This window comes from Exophiala spinifera (assembly GCF_000836115.1).
Source record: "Exophiala spinifera strain CBS 89968 unplaced genomic scaffold supercont1.8, whole genome shotgun sequence".
NCBI classification, from domain to species: domain Eukaryota; kingdom Fungi; phylum Ascomycota; class Eurotiomycetes; order Chaetothyriales; family Herpotrichiellaceae; genus Exophiala; species Exophiala spinifera.
This window is the reverse complement of record NW_015622520.1, coordinates 1457020-1478707: the sequence shown is the minus strand read 5'-3', so window position 1 is coordinate 1478707 and position 21688 is coordinate 1457020. Positions and strand designations below refer to the sequence as shown.

Below are 21688 nucleotides of genomic sequence, written 5' to 3'. Positions count from 1 at the left end.
TTTGCTTCCGAAGATCCAAAATCTCAGACTATTTCGTCACAAGTCAGCAACTCCGAAAACATCCACACCTGTAGCAGTACCGCCTGATTCTGAATGATGGATTCACCTCTGTCAGTTGACGCAAGGCGGTCACAGTGATTTTGTTATCACGTTCAACCTGCCCCGGAATTAGTATGCCTTTCCCTTCCACCAGGTTAGAGCCCCCGCCCACCTTTACGAAGCGTTGAGCACCGAATGTGGTTGCGTTGTCGTCAAGAAATTTCTTAAGGACCGCTGGTTTTATATACCTATGCGTTGCAAGAATGTGAGAGAAGCATATTTCCCCTCTTGAACCGGTCCTTACCTTTCCTCCAACACCTGGATAGTATAGACCGTTGCCATGATATTCCAATACCAGAACTCGAGCTTCAGTACAGAGTTGGATGTGAGACATCCGACGGTACCAGGCTTGATTTATCTCTGCCAGGGGAGGCGCCGGGTGGAAGCCAAGAAGCAATACATGCCAGCTGTGGCTTGAAGTAGCTCGGTCGCCTTTTCACGTTCTCTGCACCTTCGTTGGTTGGGAAGTCCTGCAAGGCGTCTGGTTCGGCGCAAGGCAGACAACATGACGAAATGACTCACCGGTCATGTTTGGTGCTCGAGGCCAGTCGCTCAAGGAGATTCGCGCCACCACCATGTCGCAGTTGGCTGGGACCTTGAAGGCTCCCCCTTCCCCCAGTCTGATGGTCGATGCATGTAGCCCTGGGGTACAACTGCAGGTCTAACCCCTGAATCACCCCATCTAACGTATTCCTGTGAGTAGGAAACTTTTTACAGTAGCTTTACTTCCCGTCTAAGCAGTAACTTGGGCGGTCCAACCGACGACATGTCGACTCGATTTTCGGATTCTTTACTTCCACCGGGCCACGAGCTGGAGAGACTCACACGTCGAGCGCGTCGAGCGAAACTCGGTAGCTCAGTAAGGTCAAGGTCTGTTCCCAACATTCACGATGCTACTGGTAGCGACAACGGCAGTAGACCAAGTCCTGTGATCTATGCTCAGGACTACGAGAATTCAAATGCGGCTGTACCCCTTCAAATCGATGACCCGGACACCACCGTTCCAACTACCGATGGTAGCCATGATACAACGGAGCTTCAGGGGGTAGCATTGAACGATGGAAGCAGTTCATCGATGTCTAAACTTGCTTCTGAAAGGGACGATATGACATTTTCCATGCAAAGATCACACAGCCGGCAGGCCGATAGCCGGCAGGACTCCGACCAGCAAAGCGAGACGGAAACCATCGTACCAAGGAGAAATCTCACAGCCCTTGATGTCGCTTCACTTATATTAAACAAGATGGTTAGCGCGACCGTCACCGGCATGTCCTTGTCAGCTGACAGTTGTTCTGTAGGTTGGTACCGGGATCTTCACGACTCCGGGAGCTGTGCTTGGGTATACGAGGTCAAAGCCTGTGAGCCTGGCCCTGTGGCTTGTCGGAGGTGTGTTCACGCTTCTGTTGTAAGGCGGAACAACTCTCTCACTTGCCACCAACAAGCAATTTGACAATGAGAACAGTATCCTCGTCTACCTTGAGTTTGGTAGTGCCCTCCCTTTCAACGGAGGAGAGCTCATTTACGTAAGTATCCAATATGATCGAGGACTCCACGCTGAATACCCGAACTAGCTGGATGAAGTCTACCCGGCGCCTGAACTCCTTTCAACCATCCTGTTCTCAGCATTCTTCTTGTGTCTGGGAAATTCGTACGGCAATTCGGTGACATTCTCCAAGCAAACCATATTAGCCAGCGATCCGTCTGCCACCAAGATGGCCGGGCTCGATTCTCGGCTTGTGAGGTTTATTGCGATTAGTGTGCTGTCGGTCGTCTGCCTCCTGCACTATTTCTCCAACCGATTCGGCCTTTTCTTGAACAAGCTTTTCGCCATCTTCAAGACCGTACTCCTGCTTACGGTATTCATTGCCGGGGTGAAGGCATCAAGCAAAAACGGATCCGGGCTGGCCGACTTTGGCAAGACTCATGGCGACAGGGGTGCAACAGATGGTCTTTCTGCTCTTGTGCTCATATTTTATGCGTATCAAGGATGGGAGAATGCCAACTACGTATGAATCCATTGTGAACTTGGCAGTTCACCGCCTGCCCAGTTTTTGATACCTTATGGTTCCGAAACTCACTCTTCGCAGGTTGCTGGAGAGATCAGAGCTCCCACCAAGACACTTAGAAGAGGTGCATTTCTGGCCGTTGGTCTCGTCACCCTTTTATATCTTCTAGTGACAGTCGCATATGTATGAGCACTTTCCTGTCCTCAGCCCAGGATGGAGTATGAATTAACGCTGTTTAGTATGTCGCTTGTGACTATGAAACCATAACAGATAGCGACACTGATCTCGGTATCGCGATTCTATTCGCTCCAAGGGTATACAAGACTTCAAATGGTGCTTTGCCTCAGCTAACCTTCAAACCAGGCATTCGGGTCAACCATGGGCCTGAAAGTGTGCATAGCTCTGTCTGCATTTGGAAACCTCCTGGCGGTCACTTTTACCAGTTCCAAAGGTGAGTTAATCGTCTCTGCGACTGGAGTCTTCACTGATATGCTTCAGTCAAGCAAGCCATTGCCGTCCAAAGGATTATACCATTTTACAAATTCTTCCAAAAGGACATCAACACTCCAAAAGGGGCCCTTGTCTTGCATTGGCTGTCCTCGACAATGCTCATAATCTTCTGTCCGGTCAGTGCTGATGGCTACACTTTTGCGGTCGGACTCTTCACCTATGGTCATATTATTGTTGGCAGTAAGTTGCATACCTCCTGCTTCTTGTCACCAACCATGCTCGTTTGATGTTGACCCTAAGAACAGCGTTGGTAACTCTTGGGCTGTATCGGCTCACTTCACGCATGCAGCAGACGTGGCCTGGGTGGCGACCGATGATATTCACGAACAAGTTCGTCCTCTACACCTTACCCCTGATCTTCACGGCAGGTAACCTCATAATCTTGATATGGGGAGCAAAGCCACGTAATCCGGGAAAGATTCCTCGATTTTGGTGGCCTGTGATATTCTTCCTCATCATACTTGGCGGGGCTATATACTGGACTTGCATGGTCGCGACGCAGATCCGAATCAATCGTCGAGGGAAAGAAACGACCATTGGGGAGGTCATTGGATTTCAGGTAAAGATATACAACGAAACCGACGAGGTGGTACCTGCGAATATGGAAGAGGCCATCGTTCAATCGCGGCTCGATGGATCAAGACGACGGGTCGGCTATCAGGTAGGAATTCCAGAATCCCGATCCGGGACACTTTTGAGCTGATGCATGGCAGTTTTCCGGCTTGTTTGCAAAGGCTGGTAAAGCGTACTCACAGACTGTCGACTTTGTCACCAAGTTTTTGTTCTAGGAATCGCGTTGGATGACTGTCAACGTTGGTGAGGTGATCCTTAGGGTACCAAGATGTGCCCTCGGGAATCTCCCTGGGATCTTCAGATACATCGACTCGCTGTTGGACTTGGTAAGACGATGAAGAGTTAATCATGTAGTCTCAGCGTCTGCTCGACTTGGCTGTACTACAAGAGTTTGGGATAGTTGCATGCGGAGTGTTGTCCCTTGTTTCCAAGTTGGTACGGCCTATCTCATGGTAGATTCTCACATGTCGATAATCTTTGCTGGATATCTCCTTGCATCAAGAATATTTCGTACGCTTGCTGAAAGGGAAAAGGGATCTATGTGCCAGGATGTCGTCCGTTGTTGGTGGCCAGTGCTAATTATAGCGGCCGCCACCAGAAGTGGCCAACTAAGTTATTGTCGCATCCTCAACACGAGCAAAACCTTGACTTCACCCATTGCGATGTGACCCCTTCTTGTTTCCGATAACGAACCACCAAGCCATCCCTGTATCAAGCCGAACAACGAGGTTTAATAAAATCCCTTTCCTTTCCTTTCCTTAGTGCGTTCGTTTCTCAGAAACTAAGCCATTTGACGCTATTGGCGACCAAACCTCATTCATGACCTTCTTCCTCGGGTCGGCAGCTTATCGACATCGTACTCTAGGCAATCCAAGTCGGAGACCTTGTGAAGTCCACACGTTGTCGTAAAGTTCCATGACACAAAATGGAGTCTCCCAAGGGCAGCCGCGACGATCCGTTGAAGTCAGTCGGGCTTCTCAGGATGTCCAAGACGACTACGCGCACGCAAGAATTGACGAGAAGACGGAGACGGTAAAGCCAGAAACTTATGCATCTTCCAAGGTCGATCCAGAGGCCAGTAGGGGCTCACTCGAGGATGTGGTGGTTGAGAAGGACGAAAGAACACTCTCTTCTTCCTCCCCATGTCTTGCTACCGTCGCTATCAACACCAATCCTGCGAACGATACGTTCATGGTCAGCAATTCTCCTCTGAAATTCATCCAACAGAAATCGAGACTCACAGGTCGACAATCCTTCATCTCTGTCTCACAGAACGAACTCCGCAACAGCCTTCTCCCATTGATTGGGTATCTCGAACTTGCAAATGCAGGCGACTTTGCCGCCAACGTCTTCAACACGATTCCCGTGCCCACCTTCGCCGCAGCTCTGATGGGAGTCGGAGGCTGTGTTGCTCTGTGTTTTTCTGTCGTCGCCATCTGGGATGCGCGGTTGAGCGCCCGGAACATCAAGGTCCTCAAACGAGAACGAAGGGCTCTGTTGTCCCTGCGTCGTCTTATCCAGCGGATTCTCACCACCCAATTAGCTCCGTCATCATCACAACACCCTTCTTCTGCCAGCAACAACGACGACGACGACGACGAAAAGTCCTCCCCGCGACCATCGATCCCGTCCGACAATCTCGCCGTGTCGGTCTACCTCGATGTCAACACGTTTGAAACCAGGACTGAACTGGTCGACCGACTATTGATGGATGTCACGATGGGATTTGGCGCCCTCCTCGTCGGAGTCGGCACGCTAATGGCCATTGGCGGCGCCAACCCCAGAGTGTTCCGCGCCTCCAATCTACTGTCTGGGTACATTGGCAACGGGCCGGCAGCGTTGTACGGCCTGCTACGCACAATCTGGTCGACGTACGTCTACATTCGAACAACGCGACATCAGCGCGCGGTCCGACGCAAAGTCACCGTGACCCTCACACCGGAGGTAGGCACAGCTCTCGACCAACGGTACGCCTGGGTCAAGCTTTACGCATTTCTATCCGGTCCGACGAGTTTAGTCGCTGGTGCGGCATCCCTGGTCACGGCGACGAGGTGGTGGGGTTACACCATGCTCGCACCTTGTATTGTTCTCTCGTGGGTGTGTAACACCATGTACAGGACGCGGATCGGCTACACGAGGCCTATTTTGGCAATTCCTGCTTTGGGGGACGAGGAAGGTGCACCGTCATGCTACAGAAGAACACGACAGTCCGATGCTGCGGTTGACGGTCTGGGACTGTCCAAGATGAACGAGCAAATGCTGTCGAACGAATTGAACGAAGTCGTGACGATGAGGAAGAGTTTCGAGTTTGCGAAGAAGCACGCAAAGGCGGCCAGCAAGAAGAACACCGGGAACAGAACCACGGGAACAAGAACAAGCACAAGTACGATCCCGGCCGAGGGCAATGCGACACGCACGGCAGTGTCGGCGGCGGTACCTAGTGTCGCTGCGTCACCGTCGAGCGAGCTCACCTTCAAGATTCTCACAAAGCTGAATCTCGTCGAACCGTTGTTTCTCGGCCATGTCAACAACCTTTTATCGATGTCACCAGTCTCTCCCTCTTCCGGTTCTTCTTCACCGGGTACCGGCGATGAAGAGAGACGGGCACGAACGGCACTCGTCGGCTTCCTCGGCGCCGCAGCGTCGTCGTCTGTCGACTCGACGTTGATCACCGAGTCTAGAATATCACCATCACCGTCACCGTTGCAACCTCGATCGCCTCCATTTCTCGAGCGTGAACCAGAGCCAGGGACGACTTTAAATTCACGATCCGCCACCGCCACCGCCACCGTCAAGACCAAAGCCAACAATCTCAGCAACAACAACAACAACAGCAGCAGCAGCAGCAGCAGCAGCAGCGGCAGCAGCGGCAGCAGCGGCAGCAACGACGGCGACCATAAAGAAGACGAAAATATTATTACCCCTCCCGGCGGCACAAGTACAAGTACAGACCTCGACACCGGCACGATCACGATCCACGACCCTCATTCTCTTCTGGCGAGCACTCTACTTTTCCAGGGTTCCCAATGGCCCCAAAATCCTCGAGATCAACACCACCACCAAACACAAGAATTTCTCAACCTCGCCAATTCGACCATAACAACCCACGGCCTCGTCTTTGCAAAGTACCGCGAACGCTACACGATAGAGTTCCTGGGTAGTCTACTTCACCGTCAATGAAACACATACAGTATAGACAGACAGATAACGAGCGCTACCTACCTAGTTACACCGGCCGCGGCGCTGGCTAGGAAAGAAAGGCCTCGACGCGTTCAGGAAAAGTCTGAGCGAATAGACCAGCTCTTTCTTGGTTGGGGGGGATCGATGATGAAAATTATTAATTTCGTTAATGCTTGCCTGACCTATTCAGACATTTCTATCCCTTGCGCTCCGCCCACCAAGTCTCAGAAGTCCCTACCTCCATCAGGTACACTTAGACTTATGCGGTACCCAACGTGGGTACAACATCAAAAGAAACTCACATGCCTGTTCACCATGTCCGTGTGATGGTGATGCGATGTTTCCAACTCGGTCTAATGCCCGTTGAGGACCGAACTTTCCTCTCCTTTGACTCCTCTCAAGACTCAAGCGGCCACTTTTATATTCAAAAAAAAGTCCCTTGGTGTTTATGGTTGGAAACCGCAATTCGGAAAAATTGCTTGTATGTCCAACATCTACCACCGTCCTGACAATCCGGACAGAGCCATCTCACACGTCCTCCTCATCCTTGACCGGAAGGTATTTCTCTCCCTTCAACCTGTCTCCCGTAGTAGGAACGGGCTTGTCAACCCGCAGTATCCAACACAACACATCTTCGGCCGGAAGAAGGAACATCCAAATCTTGTTGCACAGCAAAGACAAGGTGGTCGTCATCATGGCCACCACAGCATCAAGCCAGTAGTGATTGGCCGTCGCGACAATCACAGTCAGCACCAACAGGGGGTAACAGATACCCGCAACCAAGTAGAAGATTTGCATAAACGTCGATTTTCGCGGCTCGTTACGTTGGGCGCGTCGGAACAGGCCCGAGTGGTATAGAAAGGTGCATCCAATAACAAATGCGTAGGTAAAGTGTAGACTGGGCATGGCCGCCAGTTGATTGACATAGTTTCCACCGACCCACACCGATTCGGCGTTATCTTGTCGGACTGTATCGTGGAAACCAAACTCCTGGGGCAGTAATCGAGGAGGCATGGTGGGGAAAACGGTAAAGATGGCGAAGGCGGCAAAATTTCCCAACGTCATTGTTCGGCGGACTGTTGCAAAGGTCGCGTGATTAGGAGCTGAGTAGTAGTACCATGATAGAAAGCTAGGACACCAAGTCAGCAAACAATCAGACAATCAAAAAATGGGAAAAGGACGTACGCGACGGTTCCGGGTATATGTACAAGTGAATAAATTCGGTTGAGAAATGTAATGGCTGTGAGATGGCCGTTCAAGAACCAGCCTTGGAATGCTGCTTCCCGGATCGGAAACAGAAAGCTCAACCAGGATTTGTGCTCGATATCCAAAATCAGAATACCGTGGTCTTGGGCGAGGTCACGGAGGCCGTCATCTCCAGACATGGTGAGTTGAGCAATGGCCTTGGTGAGCACGTAGAACAACAGGTTTAGAACCCAATAAAACATTTCGATGAGAAAGGGAAATTTCTGTAGAATCCGACTGTGGACGTGGTCGGAAAAGCGGGATGAGTTGGGTGTCCGGATGACCATGCCGCAGCAGTCGCGTTTCTTTGGTGGGTATTTCGACGAGGTCAAGACATCAGATTCACTGGACTCGTAGGAGTCCAGTTCGCCCAGGCTGTCGGGGGAATACTCCTGGCTTTCGTGAGGGAGGAGAGACCGCGTGGGTGATCGGCCCCGGTTGGAATCCAAAATGCGATAGTTTCGTTTTCGATTGACAGTCAATGAGGTGATCATGATTGAAACAACGATCTAGCCAGTTAGAACAAGAAAATCTGAAACAACGAAGCTTTCCACCTACAATGGGCTCTACCCAAGCATGAGAGGCGAACTGGGCGCCGCCCATGTTGGGCTGTGCGGCCACAGCGGCCTCGGTAACGTTAACAACAGCAGCTGCCATGGTGTATATGGTCTGGTATTATGATAGTATAGTCGATATCATGAGTTGTGGCAAGCGAGCAGGGATCGATGTTTCCTCGGCGGCTTGAGCCGTCGTCTGGCTCGCTGGTCACGTGAGACGGAGCAGAGTTGGCTCAGCTCGAGATGGAGCGATCGAATTCACCGACAAGAACGTGACGAGAACTTCGCGTACTGTCGAGGAATCTTTCGGCGAGGCGAGTCGGGCGTTATTGAGGTTGTTCTGGCCGTGACGCGGGAATTAGATCGGGACGCGTGTCGTTTCTGGAGGAGATTGCACCAGAAAAAAGCCGCAACCCAGGAGTCGTCAAGGGGTAAATCCAGCGGAGAGAGAATCGCCAGCTGCCAGGAACCACAAACAAGATTCAAAAGAGGGATTAAAAGAAGGTACAGGATGATGCCGAAGAGAATGGAGGGTTGAATGGGAAAAAGACGTTGAATTAGAGGGAAAGGAAGAGCGGTTGAAGTGCCAGGTGGTGTGAAGGCGTCTGTTCTTCGATGATGATGAGTGAGAGGTTTGAGGATTAAGGATTAGGATTTTGGCCTAGTTCGACGTGTCGGCAGAATTAAGCCGCCGCAGGTGCAAAGTGAAGTTTAGCCCCCGAGAGCCGAAACGAGGCGGAGCAACGACCGGCGAGTCTTGCCCCTAGAACAGCCTAGTGGGAGATTCCAGGGTTGCGTAAAAACGAGTACGATGAGCATAACAGGAGCCGTGAGCCTGTGCAATAGGGAGACGCCCTCCACATACTGTACAGTAGTACATAACGTAGGCATGCCCGAAGAGGGAGTCCTCGGGCACCTCCAGAGCCTACGGACCTGCAGCAGTAGCCTAGTAGGCGCTCTGTGGCTGCTGAGAGAAAACTCAGTCAGCCCTGTACAGGGCAAACGTCAGCAGGCATAAGATAATCCGTTCCAGACGGCCGTAATCCTAATTCCCATTTACGATAAGGATCATCGGTGCCTGTCAAAGGGGGAGCAGCTTATCCAGGTCTCCATTTGACCCCCAATAACCGCCCCTAACACGACTTTATGCAGCTGGTATTCGCCGAATCGCTGGCCACTACGCCCAGGCCACCAATTGCCTCAAGGTCATCTGCACAGTAAGCACTCTGGCCTTTAACTCGTTTCAGGTCTTGTTGCGACATAATTACTAGTGTACTTGACAACTGCGCTGTGTACTCGTACTGTCCTGTACATAAGGCACACACGTACTGTACTTGTACGGAATCCGGGCCCTGTAGGGAAAGCCTCCGAGGATCTAGCAGTAGAGACTGATGTCAGTAGAAAGACCCAACCTGTCCACCGTTCTCAGTAGTCTGTCAAACGTCCTGCAACCAACTCCGATTCGCAAACTCAAAACGACCACAGCCTGAAAGAGACTTTCGAAAGGCCGGCCCTCTTCAGCGACAGTACCTTACTAGTCAAAGGTGGAGGATGCCGCCCGGATCTGTTGATCCTAAAATGCGCCTTGAGGGCTTTCATTAGGTAGTGAAGCCAATGCTCGGCAAGCCACTGATGAAATTTTTTCCGCATAGACCAAGTTCCCCAGCACTCGTCGACCGTGAAGCACCGGAACCACGATTTCCCATATCCGAGTCACCGTGCTGTTGCGACAACCCTATAAGTACGTGCCTATCGTAGGGCACAGGAGTAGTAGGGATATTTGTTATACTGAGAACGTACAATGAGGACTCTTGTGTAGACGAATAATGATCGCACGTGTATTCGGTGCTCCCTCTCTCTATCTCTAGCCACCAAGGTCTTCTCCGATGCTACCGCAGAAATAATCTGGATGTACCGCTAGATTCTGAATCATTGTGCCACCATGCCAAAAAAAGGAAACCTCATGTGCCGTTTGGTCAAATGCACTCCCAAGAATGCTATACTCGTATACGAGATTCGGATACCCCTTACCATCTTTATGGTTCCAGCAAATCCCCCGAGATAAATCGTCGATTGTCGCGAAATCGTCCCTTGGTGACCTTGTTGCCCAATCCTCTCCGTGGACTGCGCAAAGCCTCGTCTCCGGTTGCTCGCATGATCATTGGCAAAGCGTCCAGCACCTGTTTGTTGCCTTCATAGTAGTGATTGACGAAACCGCTGGCCAGCAGTCGACGGATTGCGTTCAGGCGCATCAACTTCCACCACTTGTCCACTTTCATCTCCCCTTCCCGGTGCACCCGAACTGTCATCTTGGACGCATTGTTGGACTGCAGGCCAAGCTTCGGGTTTTCCACGGTGGTCACCACGCAGGCAAAGGCTTGATGAAGGTCTCTCTTGTCTCGTCGATTCATGGATTTGGTGCTCAGGGATGACAAAGCCTTGACACGCTCGAGCACCTCGTGCGCATTGTGATAGGCATTGTATCGTTTGACGAGTCCCGATCGGTCAGGCTCTGCGTCGGATCCTGAGCTCTCCCCATCTTCATCCGTCGATGAATCATCATCTTCACGAGGGGTGTAGCTCTTCTCGAACAGCAGAGCGATGGCCTCTCCGGCTGCAATCTGCACTCTGGCGTCGCTGGAATCAAGCTGGTCAAGGAAGGTCGCTACCGCATCTTCCGACTCATGCTCCAGGTCTTCAACGTAGGTAGCAAGGAATGCGTATGTATTTATTGCCGCGGCCACGACCTCGGAACTGTCATCAGCGTCAATGAACGATCCGTCGCTGGATGCAACCTCCAGGAGGAACGTCATGACCTGTTCCAGTTCTTCCTCTCCCGCTCCGCCAAAAGACAGGCAAATGCCCAGAGAATAAATGGCGGCCGTCTTGATTGTCAAGGACTGGGAGTCGGAGATGCTTCGTTTCAACACCGGCGCCATGCTCTCATACACGCCACCGTCCTCGAAAGTGATGGCAACCAGGGAAACTGCACGTAGAGCTAAGATGGCTTCTTTTTCGCTGGTTTCCGCTTTGATACTTCTTTCAAAAGAGTCAAGGAGATCCGGTACGCGGCGGTAGAGCACTTCGGCAAGATAGTGAGACGTCAAGCACCGAACAAAGGTCGTCAGATTGGTTTCGCGACCAGTAACACTACTACCTTTCCGCTCCAACAAATTATCGATCGCAGTGATCAACTGTGTCCGCATGACATCGGTGGTTTGTTCGTTGAAATCATCGCTGTCAAGCAGGGCATCGATGGAGTTGATGCTGGGGAATTGCCACCATTAGTGAGCGAACCCGCTGTGGGAGATCGAGACAACTTACCTTTGGTTGGTGTCATCGCTGAGGTTGCCATTGCCATAGTCTTCGTCATCCGACACATCACGGCTTTGGATGCGAGATGCCGCTCTTGAATTTGTTGCTGAATTCGCTTTGGAACTTCCACGAGAGGATTGTTTGGATCGGGCTTTGCTCGATACCGTCTTGCCGCTCTCCAGAGCGCGTCGTCGTAGATCTTCGTGCATGGTGATAGACCCTGACCTAGCGAGAGGCCGAGGCTAGCGGTGCGACGAACGACAGGTACAAACGATGAACAGCGCACGTGCTGAGGGCGTGACGCTGATTGTGGTTTTCTGTTACCCTTTGGGTAGAGAGGCACGATAAGACCAGTGATGTGGTGGAAGGCGTTGAATTTCCATAAGGAAGAGGGCTCGACTCGATTTGGAAAGGTTCTCGCGCACAACAGACGAAGACAGGAACCAAACAATGAGAGTGAATGGTCTGTAAGGGTCCCTCAATAGAAGCAGAGATTTCAAGGGGACCGAACAATAGGTAACGGGCGGTGAGGGCAAGAAGAGATTATATTCGTCAGGCCGTCGATCGAGAGACATTGCCAGCACATGCACGGTAAAGAGTTGCCGCCTATTCGTCACTGTTGTACCTACGAAACCTGGAGGGGGGCGCACCCGAGGAGTCGCAGCTTTCAGCCTAACTAACTAGTTAATTAGTGGCCCGCCTGCGGCCTCTTTCCCCAGATACTGAGCCTTTCAAGCTGCCGCCCATGACGACAGCGAGCCTGCTGAACCCGCCACACCATGATGCATCATGCCACTGCCCAGTTCTCACCCGCATCATCACCATCACCACCACCACCACCTCCTCCTCCTCCTCCTCCACCCGTCCCAATTCCCAATGACGGACAGGTGTCGCCACCGCAATTACGCATGCAAAGGAGCTCGATTATAGGGAAGTCACAAACAAAATAAAACTGGGATTCAATTCTGACATTGTTTTCCGGCATTCGGTAAGCAAGATAGTAGTCGCACACAGAGTTCATGTGGCTCATTCAAAGGAGCGAGATATTGGGTCATTTGCCGTATTCAAGTGCAAACAGTCAACAAGTAAAAAGCACTCCATCCCTCAGACTCCACCCTTCCAACCTATCCCAATAGATCCTTTCGCCCAGCCAGGTCATTGTCGTCCCGCTTCGCTCTCATTCTGATGGTTTTGGTTTCGCGGGTTGAGCTTCACCCTTGTTGTCGTCTTGCAGCCTCGTCAGGACGTTCTACATTGCGCTGTCGGTGAGTTACCGGCTTGATTTGCATCTTTACTTGCTTCTCTCAGTCTGTGCATCCAAGAAGTCTTCGTCGCTAGCGTCTAAGATGTCGTATTCCTCATCTGTCAAGAAACCGGCTTCGTCGCTGTCCGAGTCTTCGAGCTCCAGGCTCTCCACATCGTCCAACAAGTCTTGCCCTTCAGTCTTGGTCGTTGGTTCCATGGTGGCAGCTGGTACTTCAACGTGCGTCCGGCTTACATCGTGGATGCTGGACACGGGAGATTCTTTCTCGAGCTTGGGGAAGATCATCGTGGAGCTGCTCTGTGAGCTGCCCTCGTCCTTGAGCTCGGTCTCGGTCTCCAGAGAGCCAGCTACGGCCGGCAAAGGCGCTGGGCGGATTGGCAATTCCACCGGAGCAGACTTAACCTCGATATCGACCCAAAGTTTGTGGCCGAATGGTAATCCTTCAGGAGTCTTCAAGCGCCAGTAGGAAATGGCTCGTCCTTCACGAGAAGGAGCTTTCAGCAGCACGGTAAAGACCGCATTCTTACCTGGCTCCAAGCTGGTCTCGAGCACGTTGGTTGAGTTCGCTGCACTCAGGGAGCTGACACTTGAGGGGTGAAGCAAATCAAGGTTGCGCATGTCATCTCCACCGACGTAATATACGGCGCAACCAGCAGGCCATGCGTCAGGCCCAGGGTTGCGAACAGTCCAGGATTGCATGACCATATGGTTGGGCATAACTCTGGTCCCATCAGGGGTCAGGTCGTTGACATACCAAGCTTGGAGGTCATTCGAGGCCGCCTTTTCTGGAACGGCATTACTGGTCGCAGGCGTTTCTGGAGTCGCAGGAGCGTTCTCGGCCGGCTCGACTTCGGCGACTGTCTGGACTTGCGTAGCAGCATTAGCAGATGTTGCCCGTGTAGTCTCTGTCGCAGCATGCTTGGCCACAGGTCGATCTCCCAACTGTGCGAGCTTCTCGCCTGATTCTGTCTCGTGTGCCGTGGTGATGGAGACACGATTAACGGGAGTCTTGAATTTGATCAATGGGTGAGTCGGGTTATGGCCATTGTTGGGAAGGGCCTCGCAGTTGGCACAAAAGTCAGTATCATCGCACACGGCGCACTTGTATCGATCACCAGCGATGTATCCCTTGTAGTTGGCGCAGAGAGGCCCGTCACAGTAGACACCTCGGTGGTATGGTCTTGCAGTACGCACGTACGCAAGAGGAGTATACAGAGCCGCAAATCGATGGCCTGGGTGCTTCTCGCCGGCAGTCACTACACACGTCGAGCAATAATCAAAATCGGGACAAGACAAGCACTTGTGGCGGGCACCGTAAATGCTCTGTACAAAACGTTAGGTTTGAAACCACAGCAATACTGAAGTCAAGCCTACCTTGTCACAGCCATCGCAAAGAGCATCATGGCGAATGCCGCGGCCCGGCGCACAGAGGCTCCTGATCTCGGCGGTGCTCTCCGTGTTATCTTGTGGCTCAAAGCTGTGAGATGGATCATGGCCATGTTCACCCTCATCGAAGCAGCCGAGGCACAGGTCGAAGTCAGGGCAATCCTGGCAGGTCACAAATTGCTGGTTTGGCAATTCTAAACAGTCGTCAGTGTATGTTCAGTGGAAACTTCCTGAGAACTTACGGCGAATGCAAGAATTGCATGTTCGCTCACCATGCTCATGAGAACCAAGAGGTGTGACAAGTTCTTCGGCCTCGGTTGAGATAGCCTCGAACGGCTTCTTGGATGGCAAGGTAGTTGTCTCACTTGGAATGACGATTCCATTACGAATGTGTCTCTTCACCAACCAGTGTTCGTCACCATCGCAAGTGAGCCCATCGGCAACGCAGCTCTTACACAAATCGAAGTCGCCGTTCTCGCAGATACCACAATGGTAGTGCTCATCGGGCACAGACTTGCCGCAATGGTTACAGTCAATCGAGTAAGAGGTTGACGGGAAATCGTTGAGGGACGGTAAGGTCGGAAGGCTGAAGAGATCGGTGGCGCAGTCTCGAGGAGCCTTGATGACCGGATCCATGCCGGATGTATTGACGTCAAAAGCCCCTGGGATCGTGCAAGTCGGGGAGTATGGACAGTTCTTCTGGAACGACTTGAATGATTGAACTGGGGGCTGAGAGAGAACTGTATCAAGGAAACTGTGTCTGGGTTCTGCTGGAGCACCTGAAGCTGCGGCCTGGGGCAACTTCAGATCAGGTGAGGGTGTTTCGCTGACTTCCATCTTTGCGGGTTTAACGACAGTAGCCTTCAAACGCAACTTGAGCTTAGCTTTGGCTGCTCGGTACAGTTGTTTGTAGACGCCGGGATTGTTACTGTCGAGTGTAACGTATGCACCGGCCGAATCGGAAAAGCGTTCAAACTTGACGTCGTAGTCTTCAGGAATGGCAAGCAGGAAACGAAGCTGTAAATGAGTAGATTAGCGTAGGTTTTCAACGAGATGCGTTTCGAATAGTTTGGACTGGTGACCACAGCCGAGGCTGACAAACATGGGCCATTACATACCTTCTGAGGGAGGGTATTCGCTCCTAGGTCACGAAGAGCAAGCTTGAAGCGTCGATTAGTGCCTTCGATGAAGACTTTGACAGTAATCAGAGTGTCAGGACTAACAGGCCCGGTGGGAGGATGAGGTGTGGCCATGATGGAGATAAGAGCCTTGGGAGGCGGTGTCGGGCAGACTGGGCTAGGGCAAGGTGCAAAGACTCGGTCAAGATCGTTGAAGAGATCTCAAGAGAGGAAAATCATGGATACTTGAAACACCGACAACGCCTCTGCCTACTCTCGAGACGATGAAGAGAGGTTCAAGCACAGGCAGAGAGATGGAAGGCTGGTGAGGGTGAGAGGAAGAGACGACGAAGGCGAGGTTAGATGACGGCAGGGTGCAGCCTAACACAGTGAAGCCAGCCCAGGGCGGGGAAAGCAGTTGCACTCTGGTTCCCTCCTGCGGCGCCCTTTGCACGTGAGCAGGCAGCATCCAATTCACGTCCAGCAATTACTTCGGCTCATTGCGGATCTGTGGACGCTATTCCCCTTGGAGACGGGCACTGTTGCTGCTTGCTGGTGCCGCTCACCGGTCACGGGTGGTTGACCATACAAGGCCTCACCCCTCGCAGAGTGTGGTCGTCTATGATGAGATGCTACATCAGAATACAGTGGTTGTGGTGGATCGCGTCCCGTTACTCCCAAAGCTTTACTCCTTATTTGACCGATGGAGGGTAACTCAATTACTGACCAGATATTGTGACATGCCGGATACGCCAATCACTATGTGAACCGTCAGATCAGCCTTTGTACGCACACCTGTTTTCTCGAAACCTCTGTAGCCATGCTCAGTCCGCCTTGTCACGCCTTGTCCCGCATCTTCACCTCGCGTGCGACTCAAACCCGAATACTGTACATTAGCGAGAATGGAAGTTCTTTCTCGACTCGACAGTGAGCAGCGACAGATGAAATGGTCAGCACTTTTGAAACCGGTCAACCTCAGGCAAACCCGCTTGTCCTGCAAAATGCTAGATGCAAAATCAACTCCACACCCGCTAATCAAACCAAACGGAAATGTATCTAAAGAGACTAGACCGCCCAATGGTTCAACCCGTCTGCGCCGGATAGAACATACCATTGGATACCCCAGGATAATAAAGAGGTTGAGATGGCAACCCATTGGCCATTGGCATCACGTTTCCAGCGACACTGGGATATTGCTGAAAGCCGCCTTGACTGTCAGTGGGATACGCCGGCGGATTGTAGTAGTACACCATGCCATTGGACTCATGAGCCATCAAATTATTACCTGTGCCACCTTCGGCTGGGCCTGGAGCGTGCACGTAATTGACGGGATGTGCTTGGGAGCCTGGTATGAAGCTAGGGGCCATGGCCGGGCCTGTGATGGGAACGCTGAAAGAACCATTACCGCCCATCCCTGGATAGTAGAGAAGTCCATTGGCATAGGGTGTGGTGAAATACCCCGGTCCTCCCATGACGGGATACGGTTGGAAGCCCTGCGCAAACACTGCACCCTCTGGTATCTGGGAAAGAGGTGTCGTGCCAGCCATTCCTGGTAAAGTTTGTGGGGCCGGGGGAACTCTCTCGTCTGCTTGAGAAGCAGCCATGTGAGCTGGCACTTGCTGATGGAATGGGAGGTCTTGTTGTTGTTGAGGTGCTTTGACCGAATACGCCGCAGGCGATTCGATATCAGCAACAGAGACGGTTTTTTGGGGTCTAGGTTGATGCATAGGTATGGCAGTACTGTGGCTACCATAGAAAGGCGGAGGTGGGATATTTGGCGGCACGGTATTAAGTCCCATAGGTCCATTGACAATCGGCATTCCTGTCCTCGAGACTGACGGAGTTGGAACGCCAGAAGGCATTCGTACGATGGGCCGAGCAAATTCCATTCCAGAAGCGCCCATGCGGGATATGACGGAATCTGCAGGAGATCTGATTCCATCCCTCATGGTCGAGCCGCCAATTGAAGACTTCCGGCTCATTGCAATGCTTGGAGTATAAACGCTGCCATATACGCTGGGTCTTCGACTACCATGGAAGCTTCCTCTACCACGGCCCCGATGGTAGTTCTGTTGGTTTGGTCGCATCGCACGAGGGATGAAGATGAATGATCTTTCGGTGCTAGGAAAAACATACTTGGCCTGTTGATCTGGGATCGAAATTCGTACAGGCTTGTCCCGTCGTAGGGGTGGACGGTGTTGTGGAAGCAGCGTGTGATGCTTTTTGACAACATTCGAGACAATCTTCTTCTTTTCCATCCCTGGGAACGATATCTGAACGCTGACGTTGCCCAATACAGTGGTGAACGAAAAGGACCTGTTCGGTAGTGCTGCGGCGGGCGAGTTTCGAGCTCGGGTTGTCCGTTCACCAGGAACTGGTTGGGTTTGTGATGGCACCGGGCTCGGACCCAGCTCGTGGCCCTCGTGCAAATCATGAGCCCACGGCCTGTCTGTCGGTTCGTTGATACCAAAACCCCTGCTGCAAGATGTTAGCTACTGCGATTCCAGTGCTGTCACGCACACATACCCAGCATTCATCGGAGAGGCATAGCCTCGACCTCTGCCCCGAAAGAGCGGCCTTGAGAGGGCCCCATTTGACGCTGCAGTACGATCATCATGGAGGAAGAATTTGCCTCTGTTCGGTACAAACGCAGGGTTGGTATTACGCTGCTGGATGTATTCTTGGTGTTCCCTTAAGCTACGCTGGGCTGGTGTCTCGTTGCGTGTTGCTCGAGGAGCAGCGGCCGCTGACTCAGAGGCGGCGTCATCTCCAGCATGTAGATCGTCGAAGTCGACTTGTTCCATCTCTTCCGGGTGCTGTTGCCGACCTAATCCGTGCAACATAGCTTGTGTTTCGGCGCTCGTCGTGAAAGCTCCATTTGATGTGGCGTCAGATTCCTGAGGTATGTTGACGGCCGATCGTTGGTTCTCCTGTTCAGTGATGATTGCTTTCCTCCCGGCGGCGCTCTTGGTCGGTTCGTGCTCATCACCACTAGACTCACTGCCCTCGGCTTCCGCTTCGTCGTCACCATCGCTGACAGCAGAGTCTTCACTTGAGGAGTCGTCGTAATCTCCGGCGATTGATCCATCGTCTTCTCCTTCATCCGCCCGCCGCCGTCTGCGAGATAGCAGATCCTTTCTCCGAAGCGCAGGCATGTCTTGACGAGTCGAAGGGCAGGTATATTAAGTGGGACGGTTTGAGAGCAGATGTGCATGAATTGTCTAGGAAAGACGAGCTTCGTTCATCGTTGAGGTTCTAATATTAAAACTCCCGTCCGAAAGGTGAGGTGAGGTTCTTTGTAGTTGGCCGAATCAAGCTAACAACATGGTTTGTCAGCGAGAAGAGGAAGATGGACAGATTTGATGATAGATTACGAGTAAAAGGACATAAGTGGTTGATCAAGAAGGTCAGGTAGATGAATGCTCATGCGTGCAGCAACAACGGGCTGTTCGAAGGCGGTTTGGTTGAGTCGAGCCTCGAATGATTTCTAAATCGTCCGAGACTTGCTGCCCCAGATTTTGCGTCACGCGGCCAAGCTAACCGACTGGTACCTTTATCTACCAGCACCAAAAGTACCGTACCACCATAGCACCACTCTGCTGATACCTGCGCCGTATATCTCGTGCTTCCATGCATTCTATGCCCTTTTGGATTTATTATTTCGAGCTGCTTCGGAAGACTGTGACCCGGGAATCTGTTTGAGACAATTTCATGGATCTGGAGCACAGTCCTACTTCAATCAAACACCACCTTTTGGCCCTTACTCTCGATGATGGCGCCGGTCAATCTCTGCACCGTCTCCTCTGCGTATTTTCCGCTGCTTCTTGTTCGCTTCCCCCTCTTTTGATCAAAGCTCTTCGGCTCAGCGACTGGCTCGTCGCCAACTTCTCTTATTGCCTCTTGCTGGCCATCGTCTGCTGCTGCAGATGTTCCCTTTGCGTTCTTTCCAAACCTCTTTTGGTAACGTGTCGCTTTGTCTTCTGCAAACTCCATTCTCAACTTCCGACCGTTGATCTTTCCGAGCCATATTCTGTTTTTACCTGATCTGGGGCCCGATGACGATCCCGTGAGGGTATCCCCGGCTTCTATCCAGCCTCGCATGGCCGCCTCGGCGGAGGCCAACTGCTCAAATTCGATCCAGGCATAGCCTTTACACTTCCCGCTGTCCTCGAATGTAGCCATATGGGTATGAGAGATAGGGCCACATGCTTCGAAATGGCTCTCAATATCTTCCACCGTCGTGTCGAAATCTAGATTGCCAACGAAGATCCGCTTGCTGGCCGTCTTGGTCTGACCTTCTTCCTGGTCCATTTTCCGCTCAGGTCTGCCTCCGAAATCTTTCGCATTCTTGATCAGGACTCGTCGTCCTCCTAGGAGACCTTCGCTCAACTCGAGTGCCGCACTGAGGGAATCTTCCGTCGAGAAATCCACATAGCTGAAACCTTTATTCATTGCTTTGCCGTGCTTCGGTGGTCCTTGAGGAAGATGAACTCTCGTAATATGGCCCTGCTGAATGTGACCTTTGGACTTCTCGGTGAAAAATTTGATCAGGTCATCCTTAGTCGTGGTGAAAGTCAAATTCCCAATCCAAATTCCATAGGGCGACCTTTTGGGGGAATCCTGAGACGAGGCTACTGGCGTCGTCGTGGTGGTGGCTAAACTAGGCGCCACCTCTTCCAAGCCATTCTTCGTTGTCGACTTGATTCTTTTAGCCTTTCGCAAAGCCTTCTTTGATGGCGGCTCTGGGGCATCGACATCGATCTCAATTTCTGCAACCTCTGCGTTTCTCTTGCGACTCTGAGTCTGGTCCTGCGGTTCCATCGTCTCAACCTCGGTCGCGCTCATTATGACCGTGCCCACTTTAGATTCTATTGCTCGTTAAAGTCGAAGACAAATGAGAGTCTCACATGACGAACATGCAAAAAAGTCTAGAATTTATCCCCCAGAAGTTGAATCGCCATAATTTCTGCCGAAGAAGAGCCGGCGCTGCGCTCGCTTCTCACGTACCATCTTTTGAACATCCCTAAACACAGACCTACCTGATTTACGACTCCCCAACAGTATTGCTTTACGATCGCGTCGCAAAAAAGATCTTTGCAATAACACATCCTAAATTTTGTCCTCAAGAACCGCGAACATGTCTGCATCAGGTGCTCCTGATACCCCTCCTGCACCCGAGCAAGCCAGCCCTCCTGACGGTACTGCCGCGTCCAGGAAATCTTACAGGTGCAACCAAACCTCTCACAGAGAATGTCGTGGCTACTGACACAATGCGATAGACGCAAGTACCGCAAGATCATGGTCACGTTTGAAGAGAAGATGAGGGAGAGCACGTCTTTATTCAAAGAGGAACAACGAATTCAGGACATCTCGCAACGTTTGGCAGAGCAGACCGAGTAAGATATCCTAAGACAAGTTTAATCTCTTTACACGGCTAACCATCAACCTCAGTCAGCTCCTTCAGTTGTTGACCGAACTAAATGCTTGCCCTCAAGTGCCTCCACGGCTGCGTTATGATCTCGAATCGTCCCCCAATCATGACCCTGCAGCAGCGCCTGGACTTGATGTGAAGACCGAGGATGAAGGCCATCTCGCCCTGCGGAAAGCGAGGAGTCAACTACAAACCGGAGAAATCGACCTTACCCGTTATCGCGAAGTGGAACATTCATTACTCAAATCAGAGGCATTCGCTCCTAAACGATCATACGTGAAGTTAGTTGCAGAGACACATCTGCCTCGGCCCAGGGAAAAGGTGAAATCTGGGTCAGAAGCCGCGGCTGGAGGGTTCTTGTCTGTTGGACAAGAAGAGCTGTATCTCGACTCGCTCGACGCGTTCTTAGAAGGCACGGCAACACACCCTCGATCGCACGCAGCCAACGGTCTAGGCACCCGAAATGCAGAAAAGACTACAGAGCGTGAACGGGAAATGCAGTTGAGAAACCCTGTTTCAGTGTACAATTGGCTTCGCAAGCACCAGCCACAGGTGTTTCTTCAAGACAATGAAGCTGCTGCTGAGAAGGCGGCCAGACCTGCAGGATCAAGAAGTTCTGCCCGCAAGTCAGCAAGCAAAGATGTAGTCAAGCTGGAGCAAGATCTATATGACGACGACGGAATTGCCTCAGAAGTCGCCTCTTCGGCGCGAGGAAAACGCAAGAGAGATGACGACGGGGGCTATCGGCCAAAGGGAGGCAACTCGCGGGGCACCAAACGCAGGAAGGACCCCAAGGAAGACTCCAGTGGTCGGAACAAACGAGTCAAGAAGCTGTCCATGGATGCGAGATAGCGATGGCGATTGAGGCTTTGAGGTATTTTGCACGTGTAATTTTGTACAAAGCTGCACACGGAAAGGTTGCGGCGGATGGATGCTTAGTGAGCCATCATGTGGCGCGGAAGAGCCAGCGTCCCCAGAGAATCCTCCAAAGTGAGGGAACCTCG

The 21688-nt window shown here is 51.9% G+C and overlaps 8 protein-coding genes across 8 annotated transcripts; 3 read left to right on the top strand and 5 right to left on the bottom strand.

Moving 5' to 3' along the window:
* Positions 1-865: 865 nt before the first annotated feature.
* Positions 866-3403, top strand: PV08_10559 (uncharacterized protein; the record flags this gene model as incomplete). Its single annotated transcript, XM_016384873.1, has 10 exons — positions 866-1345; positions 1398-1504; positions 1562-1622; positions 1671-2105; positions 2187-2288; positions 2345-2419; positions 2469-2556; positions 2604-2795; positions 2861-3276; positions 3329-3403. 10 exons carry the CDS (start codon positions 866-868, stop codon positions 3401-3403), a joined length of 2031 nt encoding a protein of 676 aa, XP_016231475.1.
* A 700-nt stretch (positions 3404-4103) lies between these two features.
* Positions 4104-6368, top strand: PV08_10558 (uncharacterized protein; the record flags this gene model as incomplete). The annotated part of the gene is made up of 1 exon (XM_016384872.1): positions 4104-6368. One exon carries the CDS (start codon positions 4104-4106, stop codon positions 6366-6368), a length of 2265 nt encoding a protein of 754 aa, XP_016231474.1.
* Positions 6369-6896: 528 nt separating this feature from the next.
* PV08_10557 (uncharacterized protein) lies at positions 6897-8270 on the bottom strand (the record flags this gene model as incomplete). The annotated part of the gene is made up of 3 exons (XM_016384871.1): positions 6897-7497; positions 7554-8122; positions 8172-8270. The coding sequence occupies 3 exons, from the start codon at positions 8268-8270 to the stop codon at positions 6897-6899; spliced, it is 1269 nt and encodes a 422-aa protein (XP_016231473.1).
* A 1936-nt stretch (positions 8271-10206) lies between these two features.
* On the bottom strand, positions 10207-11694 carry PV08_10556 (uncharacterized protein; the record flags this gene model as incomplete). Its single annotated transcript, XM_016384870.1, has 2 exons — positions 10207-11437; positions 11495-11694. The coding sequence occupies 2 exons, from the start codon at positions 11692-11694 to the stop codon at positions 10207-10209; spliced, it is 1431 nt and encodes a 476-aa protein (XP_016231472.1).
* A 1082-nt stretch (positions 11695-12776) lies between these two features.
* On the bottom strand, positions 12777-15388 carry PV08_10555 (uncharacterized protein; the record flags this gene model as incomplete). The annotated part of the gene is made up of 4 exons (XM_016384869.1): positions 12777-14072; positions 14124-14329; positions 14378-15152; positions 15254-15388. 4 exons carry the CDS (start codon positions 15386-15388, stop codon positions 12777-12779), a joined length of 2412 nt encoding a protein of 803 aa, XP_016231471.1.
* Positions 15389-16335: 947 nt separating this feature from the next.
* PV08_10554 (uncharacterized protein) lies at positions 16336-18408 on the bottom strand (the record flags this gene model as incomplete). The annotated part of the gene is made up of 2 exons (XM_016384868.1): positions 16336-17731; positions 17780-18408. 2 exons carry the CDS (start codon positions 18406-18408, stop codon positions 16336-16338), a joined length of 2025 nt encoding a protein of 674 aa, XP_016231470.1.
* A 580-nt stretch (positions 18409-18988) lies between these two features.
* PV08_10553 (uncharacterized protein) lies at positions 18989-20098 on the bottom strand (the record flags this gene model as incomplete). The annotated part of the gene is made up of 1 exon (XM_016384867.1): positions 18989-20098. The coding sequence occupies one exon, from the start codon at positions 20096-20098 to the stop codon at positions 18989-18991; it is 1110 nt and encodes a 369-aa protein (XP_016231469.1).
* Positions 20099-20390: 292 nt separating this feature from the next.
* On the top strand, positions 20391-21536 carry PV08_10552 (uncharacterized protein; the record flags this gene model as incomplete). The annotated part of the gene is made up of 3 exons (XM_016384866.1): positions 20391-20479; positions 20533-20649; positions 20705-21536. The coding sequence occupies 3 exons, from the start codon at positions 20391-20393 to the stop codon at positions 21534-21536; spliced, it is 1038 nt and encodes a 345-aa protein (XP_016231468.1).
* Positions 21537-21688: the final 152 nt, after the last annotated feature.